Source organism: Pempheris klunzingeri, chromosome 7 (assembly GCF_042242105.1).
Source record: "Pempheris klunzingeri isolate RE-2024b chromosome 7, fPemKlu1.hap1, whole genome shotgun sequence".
In the NCBI taxonomy this organism is placed as follows: Eukaryota; Metazoa; Chordata; class Actinopteri; order Acropomatiformes; family Pempheridae; genus Pempheris; species Pempheris klunzingeri.
The window spans coordinates 7,356,327-7,380,713 of NC_092018.1; the positions used below are offsets into that span (position 1 = coordinate 7,356,327).

Below are 24,387 nucleotides of genomic sequence, written 5' to 3' on the forward strand. Positions count from 1 at the left end.
AGAACATAAATCAGATGGTGTAAAATGTTTATGTAACTCGGCTACCATTGATTATAAATGACAGTGGGGGAGCCATGATAAATATGGAGGTTTAAGAAGAAGCTTAAATGTGCTTAGACTGGTAAAAGTATTGAGTGTGTACTCTGTGTGTGTGTGTGTGTGTGTGAGAGAGAAATAATACATCTCTCTGACTGTTTTTACTCTGGTGTTTATTGATGAGGATAGGAAAGTGAACGTGATTTTGCTTTTAGTGGAATGAAAGACAGAGGTATGGTAATCTACATCATGGACATTTTATTATTTTTGTACATTAAAAAGATCATCCTTGAAATGAGCCTCAGTTGAACTGCCATCTGTGTGGTGATTTTTGTCCCTACAACCTTCAGGATTTGGGTTATGTGTGTTATCTTGAATTAGTATTAGCCTGTCTGTGTCTGTATGTATGGGCATGTGAGCCACTCAGCTGCTCCTTTCTTTACAGCTGATTTATGTTACGTAGCTCATTGGGAGTTACAGCACTAGTGATGTTGATTGCATTCCCAATGATAATATAGTTAAACAGTAATTACTACTGATACTATAGATTATTATTTCAGTTAATTAATAGTAAGAATTGGGTTTTAATGGCTCAATTACTGTGCCTCTGTTCTGATTAGAGAATTGTTTGGCCATTAAAGATGCCATCTCGATATCTCTGTTTGCTACCTACCTATTTACCTTTCTAATCATCACTCACTAACACATAGAGATACAACAACAATGTCACAATTAGCTGGCAAACCATGAGAGCTAACATGGATACAATGGAATGAAAGCTAAAATTTAGCACTCACTCATTCTATATTGTATCAATACAGCAAAACATGCACATCTACATGCATGAACATGTATGGATCTGCATATGTGTATTGTATATCATGAATTAAGTTGCAAGACACAGAATTTAACTGTCCACCACAGACTAATATTACTTTTCTGTCACGTGTTTCCTCATGTCATCTTGATGCTAAAAGGCTGACAAAACACCCTCTAAATCTTCTCAGTGAGGGGGAAGGTGTTGCTGCAATATCTGACACTCATAAACTGTCTGCTGCTGCCCTTGCTTAACCTTCTGAACTCATAGCCTGCTTGTTATCATCAGTGGCATGTGAGTATGTGTGAGCACAGATTGCATTTGTCATCTTTCTAAACTCATTTCTTTCTGAATCAAGGATTTTGCATGTTGCTTCTCCCCATAATGCATTGTTAAACTTCCAAAATTTTACATTGATGCAATCACACCATCGGCCCAGCCCTCTGGCCCTTAACAAGTCTAATCAATCCACTTAATTGCTCAGCCATGACACTGGCAATGACGACAGTGTCATCCGTTTTCCATATCAAATACATCATTAGGTAGTTGCTTTACATAACCGCTCACACACGCACAGATCCTCCGACATCATTGGCAGTGGCCTCAACCAAAGTGCCTTAATTAGGATTACCTTGACCTGCAATGTAGCTCATTAAGAACAGAGGAGTCCAGGCAGTAAAAATATTGACACCAGCATCCTGCTTTATTTATTATACAAAAATAACTCTTAATAGAGATAATTACAGTTAGGTTTTTTAATCTAACAGTGTCATTAGTTATTTGTTCTCTTAGTATCCTGCTTGTAATATATATTGGATTCAGCAAATAATGGACAATTTTTGACTAATGCACCCCTGTTCTAACAGCACCGATAATGGAAAAAAATCACATTCAAACATTTGAACACAAGAACAAAACCTTTTTCCTATCTGAAGTCTCTGAACTCTCACTTTTGATGAGTCAGAACCATATGCGGCTGTTTTTGTGTGTGTGTGTGTGTGTGTTTGGATGTCTAAGAGAGGGCATGCATCTACAGAATGCTTTGTACATTCAAGTTTCTAGAAATAAAGACATTCTGCACTGACAGATGTACAGTGCTGGAAACAAAAGCCTCAGCTCAGATTAACTTGTTAGTCACGAGATCCCTGCCAGCCAGGGCGCGACTGGACTGGAGTAGGCAAAGGCATCTCAGGGCACTACAAGAGATTTAGAACACAAATATAGCATTAAATAACAATATATCTTTAAAATACAGTGGAGTAATTGTGACGTGAGCAGAGAATAAATAAATTAATGAATGAAACACTCCCTCTGTGTATGTTGTAATCCGATCTTCTCTGTCCTTTGTTTGGGTCGTCAGGACAGCTGCATGAAGTCCATGAATCCTTCAGCAAGCGAATCTGTAGCACAGTGAAACTGAGTGATGAGGCAAATAATCACATGATATAGCATTTTGATCAGAAACTCTACCAGTAAGCTAGCATAACCATTTTTACCTTAATGTAACACAAGTCAAACAACAATAAAGAGACTGAGCATGTAGCAAAAAGCATTCTCTATTTGACACGGTGTGTGTGCGCCATCACAACTCTCCTGATATCCGTCATTGCACACTGCCTACACCTCACGTCACAACACCTGTCATCAACACTGAGATTCCAGCAGTTTAACACCTATCATTGTATGACAGAGCAATTAAAAACAAGCTCTCCTTTGGAAATTTACAACTACAAAACGTGTCTTCTCCTTGCTTTTTTGTAATCAAAAGGTGTCTGGTTGCATAAAGCCCCTGATAATGGATACTCCAATGTCTTTGGATTATTGAGTCAGTTCCAGCCATTCCCTACATGGCACGGCATGAGGAAGTAGTTGCAGAAAGCCCATGTCTCATTCTTGTATGCGAACACACGCTTTATGTTTCCATCTGGTGACTGAATTTTAGTATTGACACAGATTTACCCAGATGCACTACCAAAGGCCATGAATTTTTAGTGCAGGGGTGAAATGTCCAAATCGTCTAATGGGTTCCGACTGACTATTGATTTATGTTAAGACAATATTGCAAATACAATATTATATAATATATATCTACATATACATATTAAGTGTTTTAAGTAGATTAAGTATTGACCAATTCGGAAATTCTACCTAAACATGCCTCTACTAAAACCCCTCTAACCTAGCTCTGTTTGACTTTATTAGCATCAGTCTTGCCATAGGTAATGCTCAGATGTTCTGCTATGGTTTGCTGGTTTGGCTGCAACTGGATAATTGTAAAGGGGTTAGTCACTCTAAACAAGTAAGCAAGTAAACAAGTATAGTTTTGTTAGGCAGAAATTAAATAATTTGTTTATGCTGTGTTCCATCTTCATTTACTCTGACCCAGCAACATATATACAGAGTCCTAGGGATTAATGCAAAGTATACATTTTCACTAATGCAAATGCACTGATGGCAAGGAATCACTGCAATAGCTCTTGAATTAAGGTATTTACTGAGCCTATTCATATAGATAGAGCAGAGAATATGGAGTCAAGTAATCAGTGATGGTCTTTGTGGTAAAATCTGTGTATGCAGGTGTATGTTTATCTTGCTGCTATCTCTCTGTAATGTCTTCTTTTTCTTTCTATTTTTTGTATAATACTTTTAAAAGAACCTGTCCCGCTTGAGCTAAATATATATATAGTAGTCACTCCTCTTTCCCTGTCTCTATTTCACTAGATATCCGTGGAATTGAGGATTTCTTGGACCGGACCTCTCAGCAGGGAATGGATGTATCCCTTCAGAAGGTGGAATCTAATATCAACATGATGATCACAAGTCTGTTCAGAACAATGCGCGTGGAAGAGCTGCATCGCTACAGGGATACGCTACGCAGAGCCGTGCTGTTCATGAGCCCAGCTACTGCCAAGGCTTTTATCACTGAGGTAAGGGAGGTGATTTTTGGTCCCACGTTTTCGATTATATTACTATAATGTAAATGGAAAACACCAGTCATCGAAGCTTCCCTCATAGTCTGAGTCGCACACTAAATAGATATCTTAAAGTGCCCAGTCCTATTTATTCAGAGGTTATCATATCGTAAGGATCTAGACGCTTTGATACAGAATTGTGTAGGTTAGTGCAGCCCCTACTGGAGTGGAATCAATCAAGAATTGATTTCTTGGTATTTCTTGGTATTTTAACTGAATACATAAGCACTGCAACTTATCTGCCAGAGGAAATGCAGGAAGAAGTATGTGAATAAGGCAGAAGTCTAACAATAAAGTTCTGTATGATACAAGTGTTGCTAGAGTTGTTAGTTTTGACTTTTCCAGACCTTTTTCCATGCTCCATGCTCCTTGGCAGTAGATGAAGCTGTGCTAGAAACCCCTACTCTGCCTCTACAGTAAGGCATCAGATACACACTGTTGTACGTACATGAAATTCTACCAAACACTAACGCAGGATCACTATAGGAGAGTTTCTAGCTCAGTGTATACTACAGTGTAGTACACATCAAGACAATAGTCCTGGTTTTACTTGACACTTATTTATATGTATATTTTAGGTTATCAAGCGTGTTTTAATAAGATTTTGTCTCACATAATCAAACATGTAGGCTAATGGATGTTTCTCTGACTCAAGATTTAGCTGGATCAGCTAAAATTATAGCAGCTAGTCCTTTCAAGTCCAATGAAGTATTATTCATGATGCCCTGAACATGGCATGGCAGTCATAAAAATTTACATTGGAAATAGGAAAAATCAGTTTCTCCCTGCTCTTCTGGTCTCGCTCTCTCTCTCTCGGTAGTCAAGTCAGTATTAATTCAGGGTACACTGTCACCGACAGGGTATATAGCACAACTTACATTTAAACATCGTCTATATATTTTTTAATATATTAATCTCTCCACAGTCAGACATGTGCACTCAAACACATACACACACACACAATTCCCCACCCCCTTCTATCATGCTCTTTAGCTCCACAGCAGAAGACAATTAGGGGAGTTCCTTTTGCTCTTATACATAAATGATATGGAGGTCATGGTTGAAAGCAAGAGGCTCTAGCATTAGTTATGAATTCATAATTTGAAGCGGTTGGATGGGGCTTAATCCCATGTGTCATGTTCTCATCTCAGTTTAATTAAAAGTGACCTCGGAAAGAGCAATCACAATCTAATTTGGCTGGAGGCGTGACGGGGGGGGGGGGTTATTTAGTGTCTGTGAAGACTATGGCAATGTTGCTCAAGGTTTTGCACTCGTGCTATGGAAACCTTAAAGCTTAATTTAAGTGATTTTTAAACACCAGACTCCAAAACGAATTCACAACAATGAACGTTTTCCTTAATCAAGTTGTTCCGACAAAAGAGTTACGTCAACTGCCAAATAACACATCTAGCAGGATTTACAGCATCATGGCTTTCCCTCATCTTGGTCGTATTGTCTTAGTTTTGGCTATTGGTTATGTTGATGTTTTAACCAGCAGTTTATTTGCTGAGATCAGGTGATGCTGCGATATGGAGCACAATTACATTACTATTGTAATTTTTGTCTTCTCAGCAGTTGTATAATCACGTATTCATTTGTTCTATGAGATGTGATCTACAGTAGGTGTGGAAAATTGCTCCAGCTTTATACAACATGGAAGTGTCAGCCCCCATTTTAGTGTGCAAGTGGCACCCAAATTAGTTTTATAGAGTTATTTTCTAGTCTTTGGGAAGGTTAACAAAGCAGTCATTTAATCTAAAAGTCAGACATCAAATGGAGAGGGCTATCATAGATGAAGTGTTGGGAGATGGGGAAGACTGGTGGATAAGATTGATGATCGCATATCTCTTCCTCTCTCTTTCTCTCCCGCTCTCTCTCTCTCTCTACCCCCTTGGCAAGATGATGAGGAGTAAGGAAGCGAGGGACAGACACATCGACTGAAAGACAGACACAGGCAGGCAGACAGACATGTGGAGAGAGAGCTTGTTTTTTTCTCCAGCAGCGAGTTATTTGTGAGGTCATTTGTCACAGAGAGCACCTCCCATCCAGATTCATTAGGCCCTGATGTTTGAACTGGAAGCTATTGCAAAATTACGAGACTTGGCAGAAGGAGAGAGAAAGGGAGATGAGAGATATAGCAGGCGGTGAGAGTGACAATTAATGGAGTGTGAGGATATACTTAAATCTAACTTTCCCTAACATTAACAAAGTAGATTTTTATCTCAACATTTTGAAGGCACTAATAAACAATTTCCCCCTGCTGATGGGGAGTCAGGTGAGAGAGAGCACTCATACAGTACTTGTTTCCTTTCTTGAGGCCTGTGACCCGTCAGATAGCATGATGTATTGTAAAAGTCAAGTTCTGTTGGATTGATAGATCCAGAGTGACTTAAGTTAGTTGTTGGTTACACCTGTGAAGATGACATATGGAAATCTGTAAATGTAAGAAAGAATGGTTTTAAGCCAAACCATGATGATGGATATGAATCATCATAAACTTGCTGGCTCATTTCCTCTGTATTGTAACTTTATTCTCTGTCCTTACTTTTCTGAGAGTTGTGGCCCTATTGTGAGCCCAGCAAGATAAAAAAGCTCAACATCTGCTGGATTCTCAGTAGAATATCTTCCGCCATGCATATCCATGCATTTCACCACACAGGCACTCATTCAATTGCCTGCATTATTTAACAGTTTCTTGCTCTGTCACCTTTTTCAGTCTAGTATATGTGGTAGAGTGTACCAGCCATTGCCAACAAGGCTCCTTGTTGGTACATACAGCTCCCTATTCCTTCCATGTAGACAGAAAAGTAAAGTGGTTTCTTACCCAGGGACAATTGTCCTATTAGAAATATTGCCTGTCAAAAATAATGGATAGCTTCCCTGGACTTACTCAGCTCATAAAGGACAAATAACACAAAGAATTTAAGAAAATGAAAATCATTACAATTGTTGCTGTGAGGTTTTCTCATAGTTAGAATATGCTTGTGATGTTTAGTTACTTTAACACAAAGCAAACAAAACAGAGACAATGAACAGTATATCATTCTATGATATCAGTATAAAGTCATCCATATTCATATTTTAATCATGAATTATGCATAAAACCTACACATGGTGACTATGGTCTTACAGTAGAAGGAATAAATGGTACAGGAAACCATACCAGGAACTCAATAATACTGCAGTGAAAACCAGGGTATCTGTATTAAAAGGATTTAAAAAAAAAAAAATTTTAAATAAGAAAAAATACATGGTTCTGTCCATTTGTGTTTCAGTCAGTGTTTTTTGTTGCCACTCATTATACATTTTCTTGGCAGAAGTATCATGAAATAATGAGCAAATAAATATTATATGAGCAAAAGTATTAGTATTTGGAAATTAGACAACATTGCCATGAGTCAAAATGTACTCAGGCAAAATTAATCTTCCATCTCACTTTCTCTCTCACAAACACACACATACACGCACAGAGACTTCATATTAGATATGCAAAGAAGTGGAAAATATGAATTTTGCCATTTGATCTCAAAGCATTACATTTTTAAAATGTTGCCATTTTGGGACTGTTTTCTCTTTAACTGTCATTTCTTACTTGAAGGGCCATCAAACGAGTGGGAGATTATTCCAGAGATGACAGATGTCGCAAATGAAACATGAAGGGAAATATTCTGTATAAGACGTGTTGAATAATGCATTCACTGAATATGGCTGTATCCACTGCAAAAGTTTTTGCCTGTGTAAAGCCTGCTCTCATCGCTGTCCACTGCCTTTCATGACTGAAAGAACCAGGATATGCTCAATTGTGGAGCTGATATTGATATCTGACTAGACACAGTCAAAGATTATAAAATGTAAATCTAAATAGTATAGTGTATATGCCAGCAGATCATGGGGAGACTCAGTGACAGCTCCATGTGACCCAGACAAAATGCGCTTAGACATTCTACATATTCCACAAAATATGAAAACACCAGCATAAACACGTCAAAGCATCTTAGCTTGCTGGCTATTTCCTTGCCTTGGCTTAGTCACTTGATGAATTGTAGTACCAACCTGCCACAGGTTTCTACTTATTTATGTTTTTTTGATCATACTTCCAGGTCTGTTTAATTCTTTTTTTGCTGTCAGTCCCCAAGACTCAGACAGAAATGGTATATAAAGACCCTATGATCTATGCTCCTTTCCTCCCATGTCTTGAATAGCCTGAAGAAAAGGCATATGGAAGATAAGGAGCTTGGAAGTTATTTTACTTCAGTGGGTGGAATTTTGTTGTTACAGTCAGGGTGGGTGGCTCTGCTGGGAGCTGTGTTTTGAAAAGTTGTTCAGCTGTTGTCATAGCTTCAGGATTGTACTTTTTCTACTCTTTCTTTCTTTATGTCTGCACTTCTTCCTCTGCTTTATTACGACAGCATGCCAGGTTTTGTTCTCACCTTGTGAATGTCTGTGTGCGTCTGTATGTCATTATAGCAAAATGTAGTCCTGGAGACTCCTACTGTAGCAGGAACTACTATAGAAGTGATTTTGACTACATTGCCAAGTGTTCTGTCAATCTGTAAAAAAGATATAAAAATATAATTTTGGTAGAAGGCACATTAAACCTTCACTTGGATCACCTGTTTCTCCAAACTCACTTTACTCAATGATAGTCAAGTCTTAGTCAAAATTCAGCCAAAAGATATCTGCTTCGACATTACAATACTTCTGCAAAGACTGGAACCACTAAAATTGCATTTAACACCAGGTAGCAGAATGTGTTGGCTTTGAAAAAGGTCTGACATTCAAACATTTAATCCATGAGTATATGAAACAACAAAATTTTGATTTCAATGAAAGCAACACAGATGAGGCAGGGTATTAAAGAACTGGTCAATTTAAACAAATTATCATGACCACACATCTTGTCAACACTCAGAGCACATGTTTCCATGTCATACCATTAAACATGAACAAAATGCAATAATTAGCTAGCCACTAAAAGATAGGGATTGGGGTATATATTATCATTAATCTAAAGAGGATAGAAATATTCACATTAAAGTTGCATCCGTGCCCACGGGTGCTGTGCTGAATAACCAGTCAAAAAATACGCATATGTGTGAAATCTGTCTTTTGCAGAGCAATTCTCTTGGTCATGGGCAATTTTCCTACAATTCTCACAGACATCTGATCACCTATGAAAATACATTTTAATTCATTCTGTACAATCATCCCTGAGGGGTCGGGATTAGCAGGCTTCTTTTGCTAATGGAGCCTTAAATCAGATGTTGTGATTCTGCTGTGCTCCAGTGCCATTGATGAATATGTATTTTCTTATCAACACCCTGTGCATGAATTTTCCACAATTTGTAATGAATTACCTCTGATTCATTTTGGTCCCAAGGGCCATTAAGTATATGCTTGTGAGAGACAATGTGGCTGTCAATTACACCCAAAAAAGGGATAACATTTCCTACTGGACACATTGTATTGTATTATATTATATTATATTATATTATATTATATTATATTATATTATATTATATTATATTATATTATATTATATTATATTATATTATATTATATTATGAAAATAATGTTTTAAGATTGCAGTCTTGGATATAAGAGATACATTTATATTACATAGTTTTGTAATCTTGTATCAAGTTTAAAAGTGAACATGTCGGTTTCTCTCTTCTTTTTTTCTTATATTTGAGTGCCATATGTGCTTCTGTGCTATGATACTGCTTGATTTAATAACTTTGATGTAGATGTATGATCTGGCTGACTGCTAATTGTTAATTATGTTGAGTACTGGTGAAGACTATATCTCTGGACATTTGACTAAATGTTAATGTTTTTTAAAATGAAAGGAAATTGGAGAAAATTCCATCACAGAAATATATGACATTGTGGTTCAGCATGATTGAATTCAATCTTAGAAATGTTTTCATCTTTTGTGTCTTTCTCTGTCCTCCTTTTTTTGCTTTAGCGACACATGAAGGCCAACATTTTTTGCTATTTTCTCAGTCTAGATTCAACTTCAAAAACAAACTTTTTATCCACACTAACTTCTCAGCTGTAGAGGGCAGTGGGTTGGCCAGGCATTGTCAGAATAAATTGATGGGTAGAAAATGACAGTGATTAACACAATGCTTTGTAGGTTGTTTCATTGAATTCCTTGATTTATTGAGATTTTCTTCATCTTGGTGTTCACACAGAGATTGTGCGTCATTCCTGTGAGGTCTTTGCTTTTGCAATGAAGCATAAGGAGCACATGTTGAAATGGTTAAAATGGAGGGGAGGAGTTCATGATAGAATGACAGACAGGGAGAAGGTGGACTGATGGGTACTGAGGTTCATTTTTAAGAAGAGAAGCTTTGAAGCTAAGGAAAGTAGGGAGATAGAATAAGAAGTGGAGGGATCAATTGAGGTAGGTAAAATGACAGGGCGACGTGAGATACAAAGAAGGGTAGGGATTAACAAAGATTAAGGTGTCTTTAAATACATTTAAATTGATAAATGTGACTTTACTTACTTTATAAAAATCCCAAAACTAATGGACTTCCTATCAGCTACAATACAGATTGCTTGGGGCTTTTGCGTTTATTGCCAATTAATACTCACATGCATGGTTCAGACCTTTGTGACTTTAAAATTTGTCTTTGTTCCTTGGTAGAGGTCAATGCGAAAGTGATTTAGAAGGGCAAGGCGGAAGGGAGGGACAGATAAAGAGACACAAATGGATGATGTGGAGTGTGATGGATGAACATTAAACATGAACAGCAAATGAAAATGGTCAGGGGAGGAAGAAAAAGAATACTCTTCAGTTGAGAACTGAAAAGTCAATGAAATAGTGTATCACACAGAAACAAATACAAATGCTGTATGTTGACATTTCAGGGACTTCACGCTCTGTAAAGTGGCATTTAGATTGTGTCATCAAACACACACATATGCACGCTTAATCAATAACTCTCACATGTTTATTTCCTAAAAACACACACAAATATGCGCAGAAGTTAGTCAACCTAGACTTGAATGACATTGTTGATAGTGATAAAACAAATAAAGAGGGTTATTTGTGTGTGTGTGTGTGTGTGTGTGTTAGTCATATGCTATGCTTCACACAGATAACACCAATCATTATCAATTTGTGTTGTCAGCCAAAGTAATGGAGTTATTCACAGTGAGGTGGGTATCAGACTATTATGATACTTTTGTTTTTTGAGATGGTCACTGTGTCAGGCCGGGCAATCACTGACTCTTGTGTTTACTGCCTGAGACATGGCAGGCTACATGTTGGACCCAGACTAGTCATAGCTTGCCTTTCTTTATGACTTTATGACGCACTCAGGTGACTGAGAAGGAAATGACAGGAATCAACTTCAGTGTCCTGTTACACAGCAACCACAACAGATGCTTACATATGAATTAATCTCGTAATTATCACTCTGTGATGAAGATGGGGTCTGTCTTGTTCCTTCCCAATCAGTAGAAAGAGGGTGTGAGTGAAGGTGCCCAGCGTACCCAGACATTTCCATACTCACAGGTGTAATTCATTTGGTATTACCCTCTTAACTAAAGGGTAATAGCCAGATTGACTGAAATGAAATACAACATTGCTCATATGGGTCCAATGGCAGCAATTGAATGCAAGGCATTGGCCTAACCATCAGGAGCAACTGGAGATCAGTGTCTGGACAACAGTCAAAATGTCCTTGAGCTTTAGGGGTTGAACTGCCAATTCTGCATTTAGTGGATGACTGGCTCTGCTAGGACAGTCACAAGTACCCCCACAGTCCATTAGATTGACCAAACAAATCTAATTAGGAAGTGCTAAAATTTATATTTACAGTATTGCTATTGCTGTAGGGTCCACTGAGGTTCCATGTACCCTGTGAAGTTGTGTCACCATGTACTGTATTCACAGAAAACAGACACACACACACACACACACACACACAGAGGGCTAGCATTCTCTGCTCTCCACTTTCCAGTGCAGTTAAAAGGGCACTTCAAGGGCTTGGCTCCAGTTTTCTCCTTGAACTTAATCACCAGACAGAGATGGCATTATGTTCTTATCTCAACAAACATGATGTGTGTGTGTGTGTGTGTGTGTGTGTGTGTGTGTGTGTACGTGTGATGTGCGATGACATTAAGGTTTTATCTGACCACAGCACAATGATTATAGAGCATTATTGCTAAAGGCCTGAAAGGTTGGATGTTTTCTGTGTCTGTGTGTGTGTGTGTGTGTGTGTGTGTCTACAAGGAGCATCAAAGGTTAGCACTATTGACTGCCGCTAGTACATCCACTAATGGGGATGCCAGTAAGTACTTTAGAAATGATACAGATTTGTGGGTGTGGGTGTGGGTGTGTGTGTGTGTGTGTGTGTGTGTGTGTGTGTGTGCGTGTGTGTGTGTGCATGCGTGCGTGTGTGTGTGTTTGTATGAACTTGTCATCACACATTTTTTTCCACTTTGCCGGTGTGCTTATCTGTTGTTTTGTTCTCTCTCCCATCCTCCTCCCTCCTTTCTCTGCCACATAATCACACACACACACACACGCTCACACACTCTTTACCTCACCTACACACCCTTCATGAACTCTGTGTCCTACAAGCCTCCTTTAACTCCCTACTCTTCCACCATCATGTTTCCATCTCTATCAATTTATCTCCCTTCACTCTCATGCATAAAACACACACACACACACACACATTCTTGCATAACTGTAATTGTAATTCAACATGTGTAGGTCTCAATACGGGCCAAAAGATATTCTATCAAATGATGGCACACACACAGGAAAACTGTACATTCTTCATAATAGAGGTGAGAGTGTGGTCTTTAGAGAGGAATAATAGAATAAAGGGATGAACAAATTAAATGCCTTTCCTCCATCCTTCCTTTCCTCCCTATACTTCCGCTGCTTCGATTATGAAACATGTTTTGGGCTGTTGCATCCTCTGGTAATTCCTGTACTCAATTCCTAATGGGATTTATGCTATTGAAGATGTAGCAGATTTGAAATTGGAATTGTCTTGGGTGAAAGAGAGAGTGTTCGGAGAGAGATGAAGCACACTGAAATCAGAAATGAAAAGGGGCAGTTTATATGAGAGAAAAATGCAGGCAAAATGAGAGTGCGTGCAGTGAAGAAGTACAAATTGTGAGATGATCATGCATGGTAGACTCAGGGAAAAGACATAGAAGCAGATAACAGCATGGAAGGTTTCAATAGAAGCCACAGTGGATGTAAGTACTGTACCTTGCTAACAGTTGACAAAGGGCATTCTTTTCCAAAAGCCTCTTACTGTGTATGGCTGACTGGTCACAAACAACACAGCAGCTTTTAAGAGGAGCATCTGACATCTACACTCTAGTGGAATGAATTCTGTGTGTTTCTTTGTTTTTTTAGCTCTTGCAGAGAGCACAAGTATTGCCATTATAAACCCCAGCCTATGCAGATACCCGATAAAGGCACAAAATACAGGGGATTCATTTGAGCTTTGGATGCCGCCTGTGTGATTCAAAGATGTTGTCTTGTAATTCTTTAGAATTTTTGAATAGACAGGTTGCTCTTCTGATTGTACTGTTTATAATCAAAACTTTGGTCATGATTCATGTACCATATCATCTAAGTTTATATATCCTTGACAGAAATATGTCTATAACCACTGTGATTTACCTTAAGTGCATTTAGCCACAAACACTTGAGAAAAGAGAATGGCATGAACAAAGTGCAAAGACCCTTTAGGCTGTTTAATGCTATTGGTTGAGAAGGGACCATGTGTAGGTGGCTGAATGACTGTCCTCTCTCGGTAACAAAGGTGAAAGTAGAACAACATAGTCACACCACCAGCATACATAGTTATACCACTAAAACCTTTTCGTGGGCGGAGGTTGGAGTAGACAGCTAGGTTGGGAAAATGTGTGACTTCTATACCAGAGGCCATGCTTTACTTTGCTGTCTCCATTCCAACAGACAGTTTTGTTTTCTTTGTATTATGAAAGCGATCTTTCCCCAGCAGTGTTTATGTTACATTTCACATCGCAGTTCTTTGTGTGTTTGTACATTGTATAGTTCTGGTGGTCCACACCAAGTATCATACTGTATAATGCCTTTGAATCTTGCTGACTGCAGCTTGAACTGAAGTCTGTATCATGAAAATTGGCATCTCTCTGCTGTGCTGTGTCACACACACATAGATTCCAGTTTCCAAACACTGCATTTTATTCTCCTCAAACTGTTTGGTGGTATTGGTAACACTTTGAATTTCTATACTTCAGCATGTATGTCTCTCTTTCTATCAGATGCAGAACCATAGAAATAATACATTTGAACACATGCAAACTGTCCTGTCATCTCCCTGATAGGGTGGGGCTCCGGGTCAAATAGTTTTCCTCCCACAGGGCCCAGCAGGAAATAGAGAAATAAAATGATCTCATAATTGAAAATGCAGAAGATGCAATGTGTCTTTAAGGTCAGTTAATCTATTTGCTTTGATTTTAGCGCACAGTGCCCCATGGCTTCAATTTTGCAAAAGGCATTTTGTGTTGGAGTTGTGTTTCATAACTTATTTATGAAGCACCCTACATGCTCTCAACAAGGAATACAATTTCCCCTTTGTGAATGAGTGTAATTGAAATTACTGATGGCATCTTTTGTCTCAGTAGGTATGCTGTAGATTCAACTTAGCATGGTTAAGTATAAGGTATTCATACACAGGCAAAGGCTTAAAATCCTTAATAAAGATTTTTGCCGAAATTGAGCCATAGCCAAATTGCATTGCATCAGCTTTGAAATGGCTTACATCAGTTTAGTTTAATGCAGCTCTGTATCAATTTAGCTAAGAACCAGATTTTCTAAAGTATCTTTAACTTTTGTACAATATGTTCATGTTCAGGTGCATGTGTATCCAATTTGTTCTCGAATACTGATGCTTTGTCACCTCCTTTAGCATCTGATAGCGATGCAGATGGCACCCTTCTGTGTCAATATCATATGCTCAGAGTAACTGTTCCAGCTGTCCCTTCATTCCAAATGGCTCTCATTCCCAGTTCATCAAGTGCTGATGCCTCTGATCGTGTAATATTGCTGCAGGCATACCAGGCATGTTAACATGTGATTAACATTCTGAAACTGTTGCAGTAAGCACTAAAATTACTTCGTTTGGTTTAGGCACAAAAACTACTGGGTTGGGTTTTAAAAAAAGAGGATGGTTTGGGTTAAAATTAGGGGTGTAGAATTTTCATCACATTACGATATATTGCTTCTTTAGACATATGCATTATATTTGCTGTTATCACAAAGTCTGCCATGATAAAATTTTGTGTTGATTCAATTCAGGGGCCTGCGATCGATTTTAGACAACATTTACCACAATCAGTTAAATTTATATCAACTTACAAAAAGCAAACTGTGTTCTCCACCATTACACTAAGGGGTTGATGATATTGATATATTGTGTGTTCGCTTTGTGTCAATGCTATTAGATCACTGATCCAGATTGATGGATCGTTACACCCATGAGTTAAAATAATAGTCACGCAACATAAATTTCAGAATTAGAGCCACAAAGGACCATTCTGTAACTGAAAGATGCTTGAAAATACAGGCACAAAAGCCTGCACCTTTTTAGAAATTGTTTGTAGTAAATAACACTGTCAGTCAGTAGTAGACTAAAATGTCCTTGCCATAGATGTTCTGTTTTGCTTTCCATCCAGTATTTTTGATAACTTAGATGCATCCACTTTGATCTTTAAAATGACCATAATATGATTATGATTATACAGCACAGTGTGCTTTCATTGAAAGTAAAAAATGGCTCATGTGGGTAAGATTGTTCTTTTTCTGAAAAGATTAATTTGCTGCAAAAAGGCTACTTAATATCTAAGTAAAGCAAAAGTGGATGTATGTATAGCATGTATAGCATGCATAGCTTATTAACTCTGATCAAAGCAGGAAAGGCACATGTCATTTATGTCAGAAATAGCAAAACTATCTACACAAAAGAATAATATATAGGGGTCAGTTAATTTAAAAAAATGTAATTAGCAACTCAATTTCACAGCTGAGAGCATTCCTTTACAGCAGTTCTACAATACAGTTTTCTAACATTATAATGTAAGGCATTTTTATCATTTAAAGCCAAGAAAAAACAGTTAACAGCCAGAGTTACCTGTAAAACATGAGTGCACAGTGGGGTCAGCTACTCTGGCTGACAACTTTAGCATATGCTTCAACCCCTGGAGGCTAGATCTGATGTGTAATTGAGGACCATAACAGCTGTTACTTTCCACCATATACAGCTGGTTATTCCCTTCATTGCTCACTCAAATACCAGCCAATCATGAGGTGAACTAATATGACCTCTCTCTCTTCCCACTGGTAACTGCTTGATCTAATGCTGTGAGGTCGTTACGCCATCACTGCTTACTAATGTAGCCTATGTAAGAATGTGACTTAATAATGACCCCATATGCAAAAAATGCTCTAGGCTAACCTGAGTGTTTTTCAACCAACCCCAAGGCATAATTTTTGTAAAATGATAACTCACGTATCTACATTAACCACAATTTGAAATAATTAGCTGCACTGTGAAATGGCAGTTAAAATTAGTTAACACAAGTTACCCTTTGACGTGGCTAGGAAGGAACATGCTACTATTGAGTACTGGGCAAGTGAATTCTGACTGATGACTTTGTTACTATATAAAGTATCTTTTTGATGCTGCTGCATTGCTCCCTTGTTCTATTCAGGGTTTTCAATGGCTGGTGTCCCTTGTATTTTTGGCTGCCTTCTCTGGTGAAAATTTAGACAAAACCACGTTTTTACTAGAAAAGTAGTGCTCCCAAGCAGCTATTTTAGCAAATAACATCACTGAGGTCATTCACCGATTAACACGAAAGTGCCGGGAAAAACATAACAGTGTCTTATGCTACTCCCTAAAAACGTATTACATAATATATGTATTTCACTCAGGGGCGATAGCTGCATGTGCATGTTCTCATCGGCTCACGTTCGTCATCTTGTCACTTTGTGGATAAGCTAGCTTGTCTTTTTTAATCCAGCATGGGAAAAGTGGGCTTTGTGACTTCACTGTTTTGTGCCTGTATTTCTGCTCCCTGTCTTTTGGAAATTACCTGATCCTGCTCTGTCAGACTCCTCAGTTCTCAGTCAAAAAAATTATCATGAACTTTTGTGGTAAGACTCTCTCTGCGCGTATGTGCAGTACAACAGCTGAATTAGTACTCCAGACTGTGTAATGTTTGGTTTCCTATGTTCATGCTTGACACGATTGACATGCGAAGATAAACCTATTTTTGGTGTCATGAATGGCTTGGTGTACCTTTCAGTACAGTCAGGAAGAGGGGTAAAGGGAGTGACGGACAGATGACTGACCGACAGCAAACAGATATAAAGAGGTAGAGGAATCATTTTTTATTAGGTCAAAGACTAGCCAACCTGTGGAGGCAGAGCTGGTGCTTAAAAAGTCCTCAGAACATGACATACACACACATTTTCATTCTCCCTCTCTATCACAAACACATAAGCATGCATACAAATGTATACAAGCTTCCTTTATCCCTGTCTATCAATCCATGTTCATCTGTCTTTCTCTTACATTCTTACACACACAAACACACACAGCCAACCTTTCAGTCCTCTAATCTGACATTGCCGCTGGCAATTGCAGTTGGTATGGGATCTGGCATTTTAGGGCATGAGTTAATCTTTTAATTCACCTGTGTTCATCTCTTGTCTGCCCTGTTTTTCTCTGCACTGACATGACCTATTGTCAGTTGGGCCAGTGAGCTAATGCTGGGTATTTTTCTGATGCAGCAGTTGCTGTGAAGATGTTTTACAGAGGCCAATAAAAGCCAATATTGTAAAGATGACTGTCTGTTCTTTTGGCTCATATTCTACTTTTAAAGTTGTATTGATATCACATCAAGATGACTAGACATTACCTGGGATTACTGGCCCATTCCTGGATGTGTAAAATATCTACAATGTACAGAGTCTCACTAACAACATTTTACTATAGTAACCCCAATGGCTTTTTGTGAAGTAGGAGTATTCATCAAATAATCTTGACATGGAAGAGTTGTATTTAGTTTGAGGTGGAGGTGTCTTATACACCTGTTGCTTGCAATGTCATGGTTAAGTATTTTAAAACACAGTTTACAAATCCTTAACTTATGAGAGTCCTGCCGACTCTGAATTCAGTGAAGGCTTGGCTGACCATAAATGGTTAATTTTTGAAGCTCTTGGTGAATGTGGTGAAAATTATGCAGAAAGCAAGTTTATGAACTGAATCTAGATGATTTATTAACAAGTTCCCTACTGCATCTTGATGGGTAGATTGATATTTAATATGGGTTATGGACAGGCATACTAAATGTATGAAATGAAAACAATCCCTCTAGCCCCCTTTACTACTGAAAAAAGCACTTAGTAAATCAATTAAAGAACATACACACAAACACACGCTCACACGCACACACATACAACTGTTTACCCTAGGCCAATCAAGACAGCTTACTCTATTTGTTCCAGCCATTGATCTGTTCATATCTAAATGTCAGGTTGCATATTGTCAGATTTGCTGGGACTGGTTGTGGTGTATGTGTCCAATTGTATGTACGTGCGTGTGTGTATGTATTATACATTCTCTCTGTGGATTTGGCAGTGCTCGGATCTGTGGTCTGATCAATAAACTGAAAGCTGAAAGGCCAACATTCACACACATACCCACAAAGTCTTGTGTGTCTCTGCGCACACACATAGACACACACACAGTTCAAGGATGATAGATGTCTTACATGTTGGCCCTGTTACCTTTTGCCATCACAACACATACTATCAAAGACTTTCGCTGACCTAGCATCATATTATATGTCAGACAGAAAAAGAAAAAGAGATGAGACAGGGAGAATAATAGAGAAAGAGAGAGAGAAAGTGAGAGAGAGAAACATTTAGCTGCTGAAATGTCTGCTGAAAGGACAAAAAAGGGAACGAGTGCAGCTCTTTTTTTCCCTTGTTTTGATCAGAAAGTGAGTGATTGATCAATAATGGCAATGTTGTGTGTAGTTGGTTGGTGAGCAGGGCGAGACCTTGTCAAGATGAGCTTTGGTGGCTTTTGTTGAGTGTGACAGCTCACTGTTGGTGCTGGTGTGTGTGTGTGTGGGTGGGTGGGTGTGTGTGTGTGTGGGTGAGAGCCAGAGAGATGGAATAAGAGACTTCATCAAATAGAGTTTGCAAAGACACATTGTTCTTGAGCAATCGCTAAAAACTCACACACAAATTAACACACACACAGACACAAACTTGCACCCGTCAATATTGGTTTCTTTTCCCCATCTCTCTGTCTCACTAGCATTCAAGCACAGCCTTTATGACTATTTTGTAGACCATTGGTGTGTGACTGCAACTGGATCAGACTAATTAAACAAACAGTAATGGTCATGATTTAGAGTCATTAGCTGTTGGGAGGAATCACACAGGCCTTTGACACCCCTCTGACTCTTGTCATGGTATGGTACATTGCTTCCAAGACTTAGTTACATTGCCCTCTGTTTCCTGAATAAATATCCATTTGTGTACTGTTCAATTATCTTACATTTCAAATCTTTAACTATAAATAAGCAGCTTTGTTTATGCAGAGTTTCTCACCAAAACACATAGTATGTGTCAGTAAGGTGCATGCTGTTTACATAGTCTACGTCAGAAGCATCCATTTCTCATTCATTTTGTGTCTGACAATTCTGGGTGCATATTAACGAGCTATGACATACTAAAAGAGCTCAAATATGTTGTTATGGCTATCATTACTACAAGCAAGCTTTTGGAAAATATTCTGCTACTGCTTCCTCTATTGCAAGCCAGTGCAATTTAGCAGACAAGGACCACTAGGTGTGTAACTACTGGAGGCTGGAAAAGTTATCTGCATTGAACTGACATTTTGTTTTGTAGTGTGACAATTTCTTGCCATGAGATGCAACAAAACATACTAGAATGTGAACCTCACATGTAAAAATCAAGACAATTATGTCACTATCACATTTGTGGCATGCATGTGGTCATAAATGCCACGGGAGGCCTTTCTTTTACTTAATATTTTTTATGGACTGAAAACTTTGTCAGCACTTCTTTCTTTGTTTTAATTGGTTTATTAATCATGTACCATTTGTCCAACTCAATCACTGAACACTTTCATCAAAATGTATGCCATTACTCAGTCTACACTACCATGAGTGTATACTTTTTATATTAGAGTGGCCCTACTATATTATATTAGATTTATCATTTACTTAGGGTTCCCTTAACCACTACATTTTTCTTGCAACCAAAAGTATATGAACATAGGCCATAGGCAAGATTCGTTGATGTCTTGCCTGCGTCCTATGTTCACACACAAAGTACTGAGCGTTTATTCATGACTGTTTATTTCTGTGGCTGATATAAAACTTACAAATTGTCCAGATGACCTTGTGTGTCTGCACTTCATACATGCAAACCATGTACGCTTAAATCATACTACACAGTGTTATTTTCCAAAGACACTATCTAACATGACAATTCACTGCTTCAGTCCAGACTGTTGTCATTCCCAGGTTGTCAAATACTCATACAAACACTTTGACACCCCCCTTTGGTGTCTGTATGAGATGCTGTATGAGCATCTGTATGGGACGCCATAGGGCAAAGTGGTATAAAGTAGTATAAAGATTGACAAATTCTACTGAGGAGGCCTGGAGGGAGATCTGGGTGGGTGGATATGAGATATGAAAGTTTACACAGAACTGGATTACTGAGTTAACTGAGAAGAGAACTGACTTGTCTACGTTGGCCAGCCCCTGGTGGAAAAAAATCCTTCAATTTTGATTGTGTTGATAGAAAATACAGTCAATGTCACACCAATGTCAGATGTCACAGTGACGTTTCAGAGGGATGATCAATGTGCACAGTGGCATGGGGGCAACAGTGCTGCGAAAGTGATATTTATTACTTTGCAATCTGATATATGAATAAGGTCTGTCACCTCTGTTTGGATTTATGCAGGTCCTATCGTTTAGGACCATCATTTAGAAATATTCGGGGGAAAACTGTGTTATGGAAATCACATCTGTATACAAAACTGCAGGCGATATGTTGTAGCTTCTCTCTCATAGCTTCTCATGTCCATTCTCTGATGAGAGGGGTGCAGACGAGTGTCGCGGTTCCTCTCTAACATCATTTGTCATGGCATCAGTTTGCAGCAAAGTAACCAAACATCAACGTGATTGGCTGCTTAGTTAGCACATGTTGTCAAGCTGTCATACCCCAAAGGTGGATAGGTCAAGCAGGACTTTCAAATAGGATGTCCCAAATGAAAACAGAAGTGAAACTTAAGTTAACCCAAACCAACACCAAACCCAGTCATTTTGATGCCTAAGCCTAAAAAACGGGACTGTTTCAGAACATTAACTACATATTTGTTAGTATTACAGTGACTAGGAAGGTCTAGTATGTGCATGGCAATATTAGATAGTCAGGGACCGGTGTGTCTCATAAAGCTGCTAAAGGGTTCCTTTTGCATCTGTATCAGATGCCAGACCGGCATGACAAAGAGTGAAAGTAAGTGATGACCTGGGAAATGGAATGGGTATTCAGTCATTGCTGTCATATTCCAAATGTGTAGAAGTGAGTTTATGTCTCTACATGACATTTGTGTTAGTTTATTCATTCAAAGTAATTGCAGAAGAAGAAACACATGGCTTTGGATAACTAGTCTTAGCAGCTAGTGTGCTAACAGAATGCATGCCAATGGTGGTCCTGATTGTGCACATGTAAGTGTATATTTATATTTGCCTTTGCATGCCATCAATCAGAGCTCAGTGCTGCTCTGCCAAGCATAGAGCAGAGCAGTGTCATAATGCACCTCCCTCTGCTTGTCTCTTCTTAACACACGCATATCCACATAGATACACACACATACTTGAACTCAAGACACACACAATCAGACATGCATAAGGCACACTGTGGGAGCATGAGTGAGGCAAGTGGCATTAAGCCTAAATGGCAGCGTTGACAAGCAGCAGTTATGATGTATCGGGGAGAAAATGCAGCAGTTAGCATGCAGTAAATGCTCAATTCATAAACAGGGAGGTTGAAAGAAGAGGACTTTGAATGGGAGCGATGGGTTGAATGAAAATTACGTGAGAGATCGAGAGGGTAAACTACTCGTCTTATTTCACAGAGTAGTGGTAATGTTTTAATGTGCTTTTGAACAGATTTATGAGACATGCAAGTTAGACATGGGGTAAAGAGTCTGTGATTAGGTAGGAGAGAGCAAAGGAATGATAAAGGAAGGTGCAAAGAGGTTACACAGCTCACTAATTGATGAAAGGGAAAATGTAGAACTGAGTTGAGAGGGACTGACAGTAACACAAGCATGCTGGTAGGTTGAATTAGGAAAGTGGGGGCTGGGTGGACAGACTAACATCTCTGCAAATACATGGATTGGAATGCTTTCGTATGTATGCAACGCAATGTGATTATTAGATTGAAATACATACAGTTAATAGGTTTGATACTTTAATAATTCTGATTCTGCTTTTGAAATCCTGGTGTTGAACAGAAACCTTGATTGAATGCCCTGCTATGTGTATGTTTTCATTGCCACTTATCTGTATGAAGCCATATAAGCTTATTGTTAGCTAATAGTATTTTGTAGTATAATATGATATAGATATCATTTGAAATAAGATTTTTAACTCCTTGGAACACTTAGTTTTTCAGCAGCACAATGGTAAGGAATAAAACTTCATCTGTAACACGTTGCAACACGGTATGCAAAATTGTGAGTAGTTACAAAGGAAAGGGGGAACGAATCACGAACTGATATGCTCGATTTGCTATGATATCCTGACTCATATGTTACCACTCAATCAATGGGAAATCCAATAAAGACAGACATCACTACATTAGTTACTGATTTTGTCTTCTGGCAATTACAGCACACAAAGCTACTCTTTGTTTTTTTTCTTTTTCAATCAACATCTCCTCTCTATCTGTCTTTCCTTTCCTGTCTCATCCATGCCCACTTTCTTCCCATCTCTCTGTTCTACTTTCTCTCTAGATTTGCCTTCCATCGTACAGCATTCAGTTGGAATGAAGGGTGTGAGATGATAACAGTAATTACACTCCCTCACCTCAAGACCCAGACACCTTATCCCCCACACACGTACAGAGATACCTAAACACACATTAATTATAATAATCAAAAAGCAGGCTTTGATGGACCCGGTTGATAGCATGGCAATTTTTGGAGTGCATCAGTGGATGCATAACCATATAGGACAACAAATAAAATTGTCTTTTCCTTGGGCAAATAATGCATCAGTGGTAGAAATTTATCGGCGCAAATGTCTTTGTATAACTCTTGTATGTGTGTCAGTACTTTCACAGCTTGTGCTTGCATGTTTAAGTGTGGATATTCCTAGTTTGGAGGGTGGGCTGTAGGCTATTTGCTTGATTTGATCACAAATAGTGCATGAAATTGAATTACACAACTAATTTTCAATTTAGAATACTTGATTCAATAGCAACGCCCACTCTCCCTCTTCAAGCATCCCCCACAATGGACTTAGGCAATATCAGCTTTTCCATTAATATTTCTTACCCTCTCACACGAACAGTTGTTTACATGGTATATTCACATTATAAAGTGTGGATAAGGCCTTCTGTAAAAGAAGCACTCCAAATCATTTTGTTTGGAATTATACTTGTCTGCTTGTGTTTCTTTGAGCAACTGTCTAAAGAGCGATCTGTGTGTTTATATTAATTTATGTGTGAGCATGCAATGTAAGTGTAAAGTATTGTTAAATCTATTCCCCTGCTTTTGTCAAGTTATGCGTTGGTATGAGCAGCAAACCTTGACTCTGCATGTCAGTCAAAAGAAGTCCTTTGCCAGAATCCAACGATTTTCTTTGTTGGTTTTCACAGTGACAGGTTTGATCACTGGATCAAAATGATGTTTGACTGTATCATGGCTACTCTATAAAACACATATGAGCCTGGGGTGCACAGCGGTATGGTGTTACAGACCAGTTCTCTTTCTCTGCTTTCAGACTGAGAAAAGGCTTACTCATATTGACACACTGAGTGGTCGGATTTGTCCCGGACCATGGAGCTGGTGTTTGTTTGATCTTCTGACTTCAGAGAGTGAGAACTGAGCAGAAATGAAGCTTTTTGTAGTTAGTCAGAGAGGTCAGAAGGATCTCTGTGGTAGCATTAAGGGAACGACTCCTACCTGCCATGTTGGCGCTGAGTTGTTAACAAGACTGTGGTAGTTTTCCACTTTGGGTGTGTGGACAAATACACATGGACACAAACAAGGCAGTTTTGGAAGTTAGCTGCAGTATTTGTTGTGGCAATATATTGTGTGTGTGTGACAGAGAGAGGGAGAGTGTGTGTATTGATACTCAGTTCCAAACCCCGAGGAGTCACGTCTAGTGTTAGGAGTCTGCCCTTTCACTAATTAGCCCGAAACATCTGTCCAGACGGCTGCCAGAGGGAAGTTATAATGGGAGAATTGG

At 38.7% G+C, this 24,387-nt stretch overlaps 1 protein-coding gene across 1 annotated transcript in view; it reads left to right on the forward strand.

Moving 5' to 3' along the window:
- Window positions 1–24,387, forward strand: part of grid2 (glutamate receptor, ionotropic, delta 2) — a 442,371-nt gene that overhangs the window by 261,078 nt on the left and 156,906 nt on the right. The window contains exon 4 of the mRNA XM_070834212.1: window positions 3,575–3,780. Coding sequence (XP_070690313.1) covers window positions 3,575–3,780 — 206 coding nt within the window. The remainder of the gene's footprint in view (window positions 1–3,574; window positions 3,781–24,387) is intronic.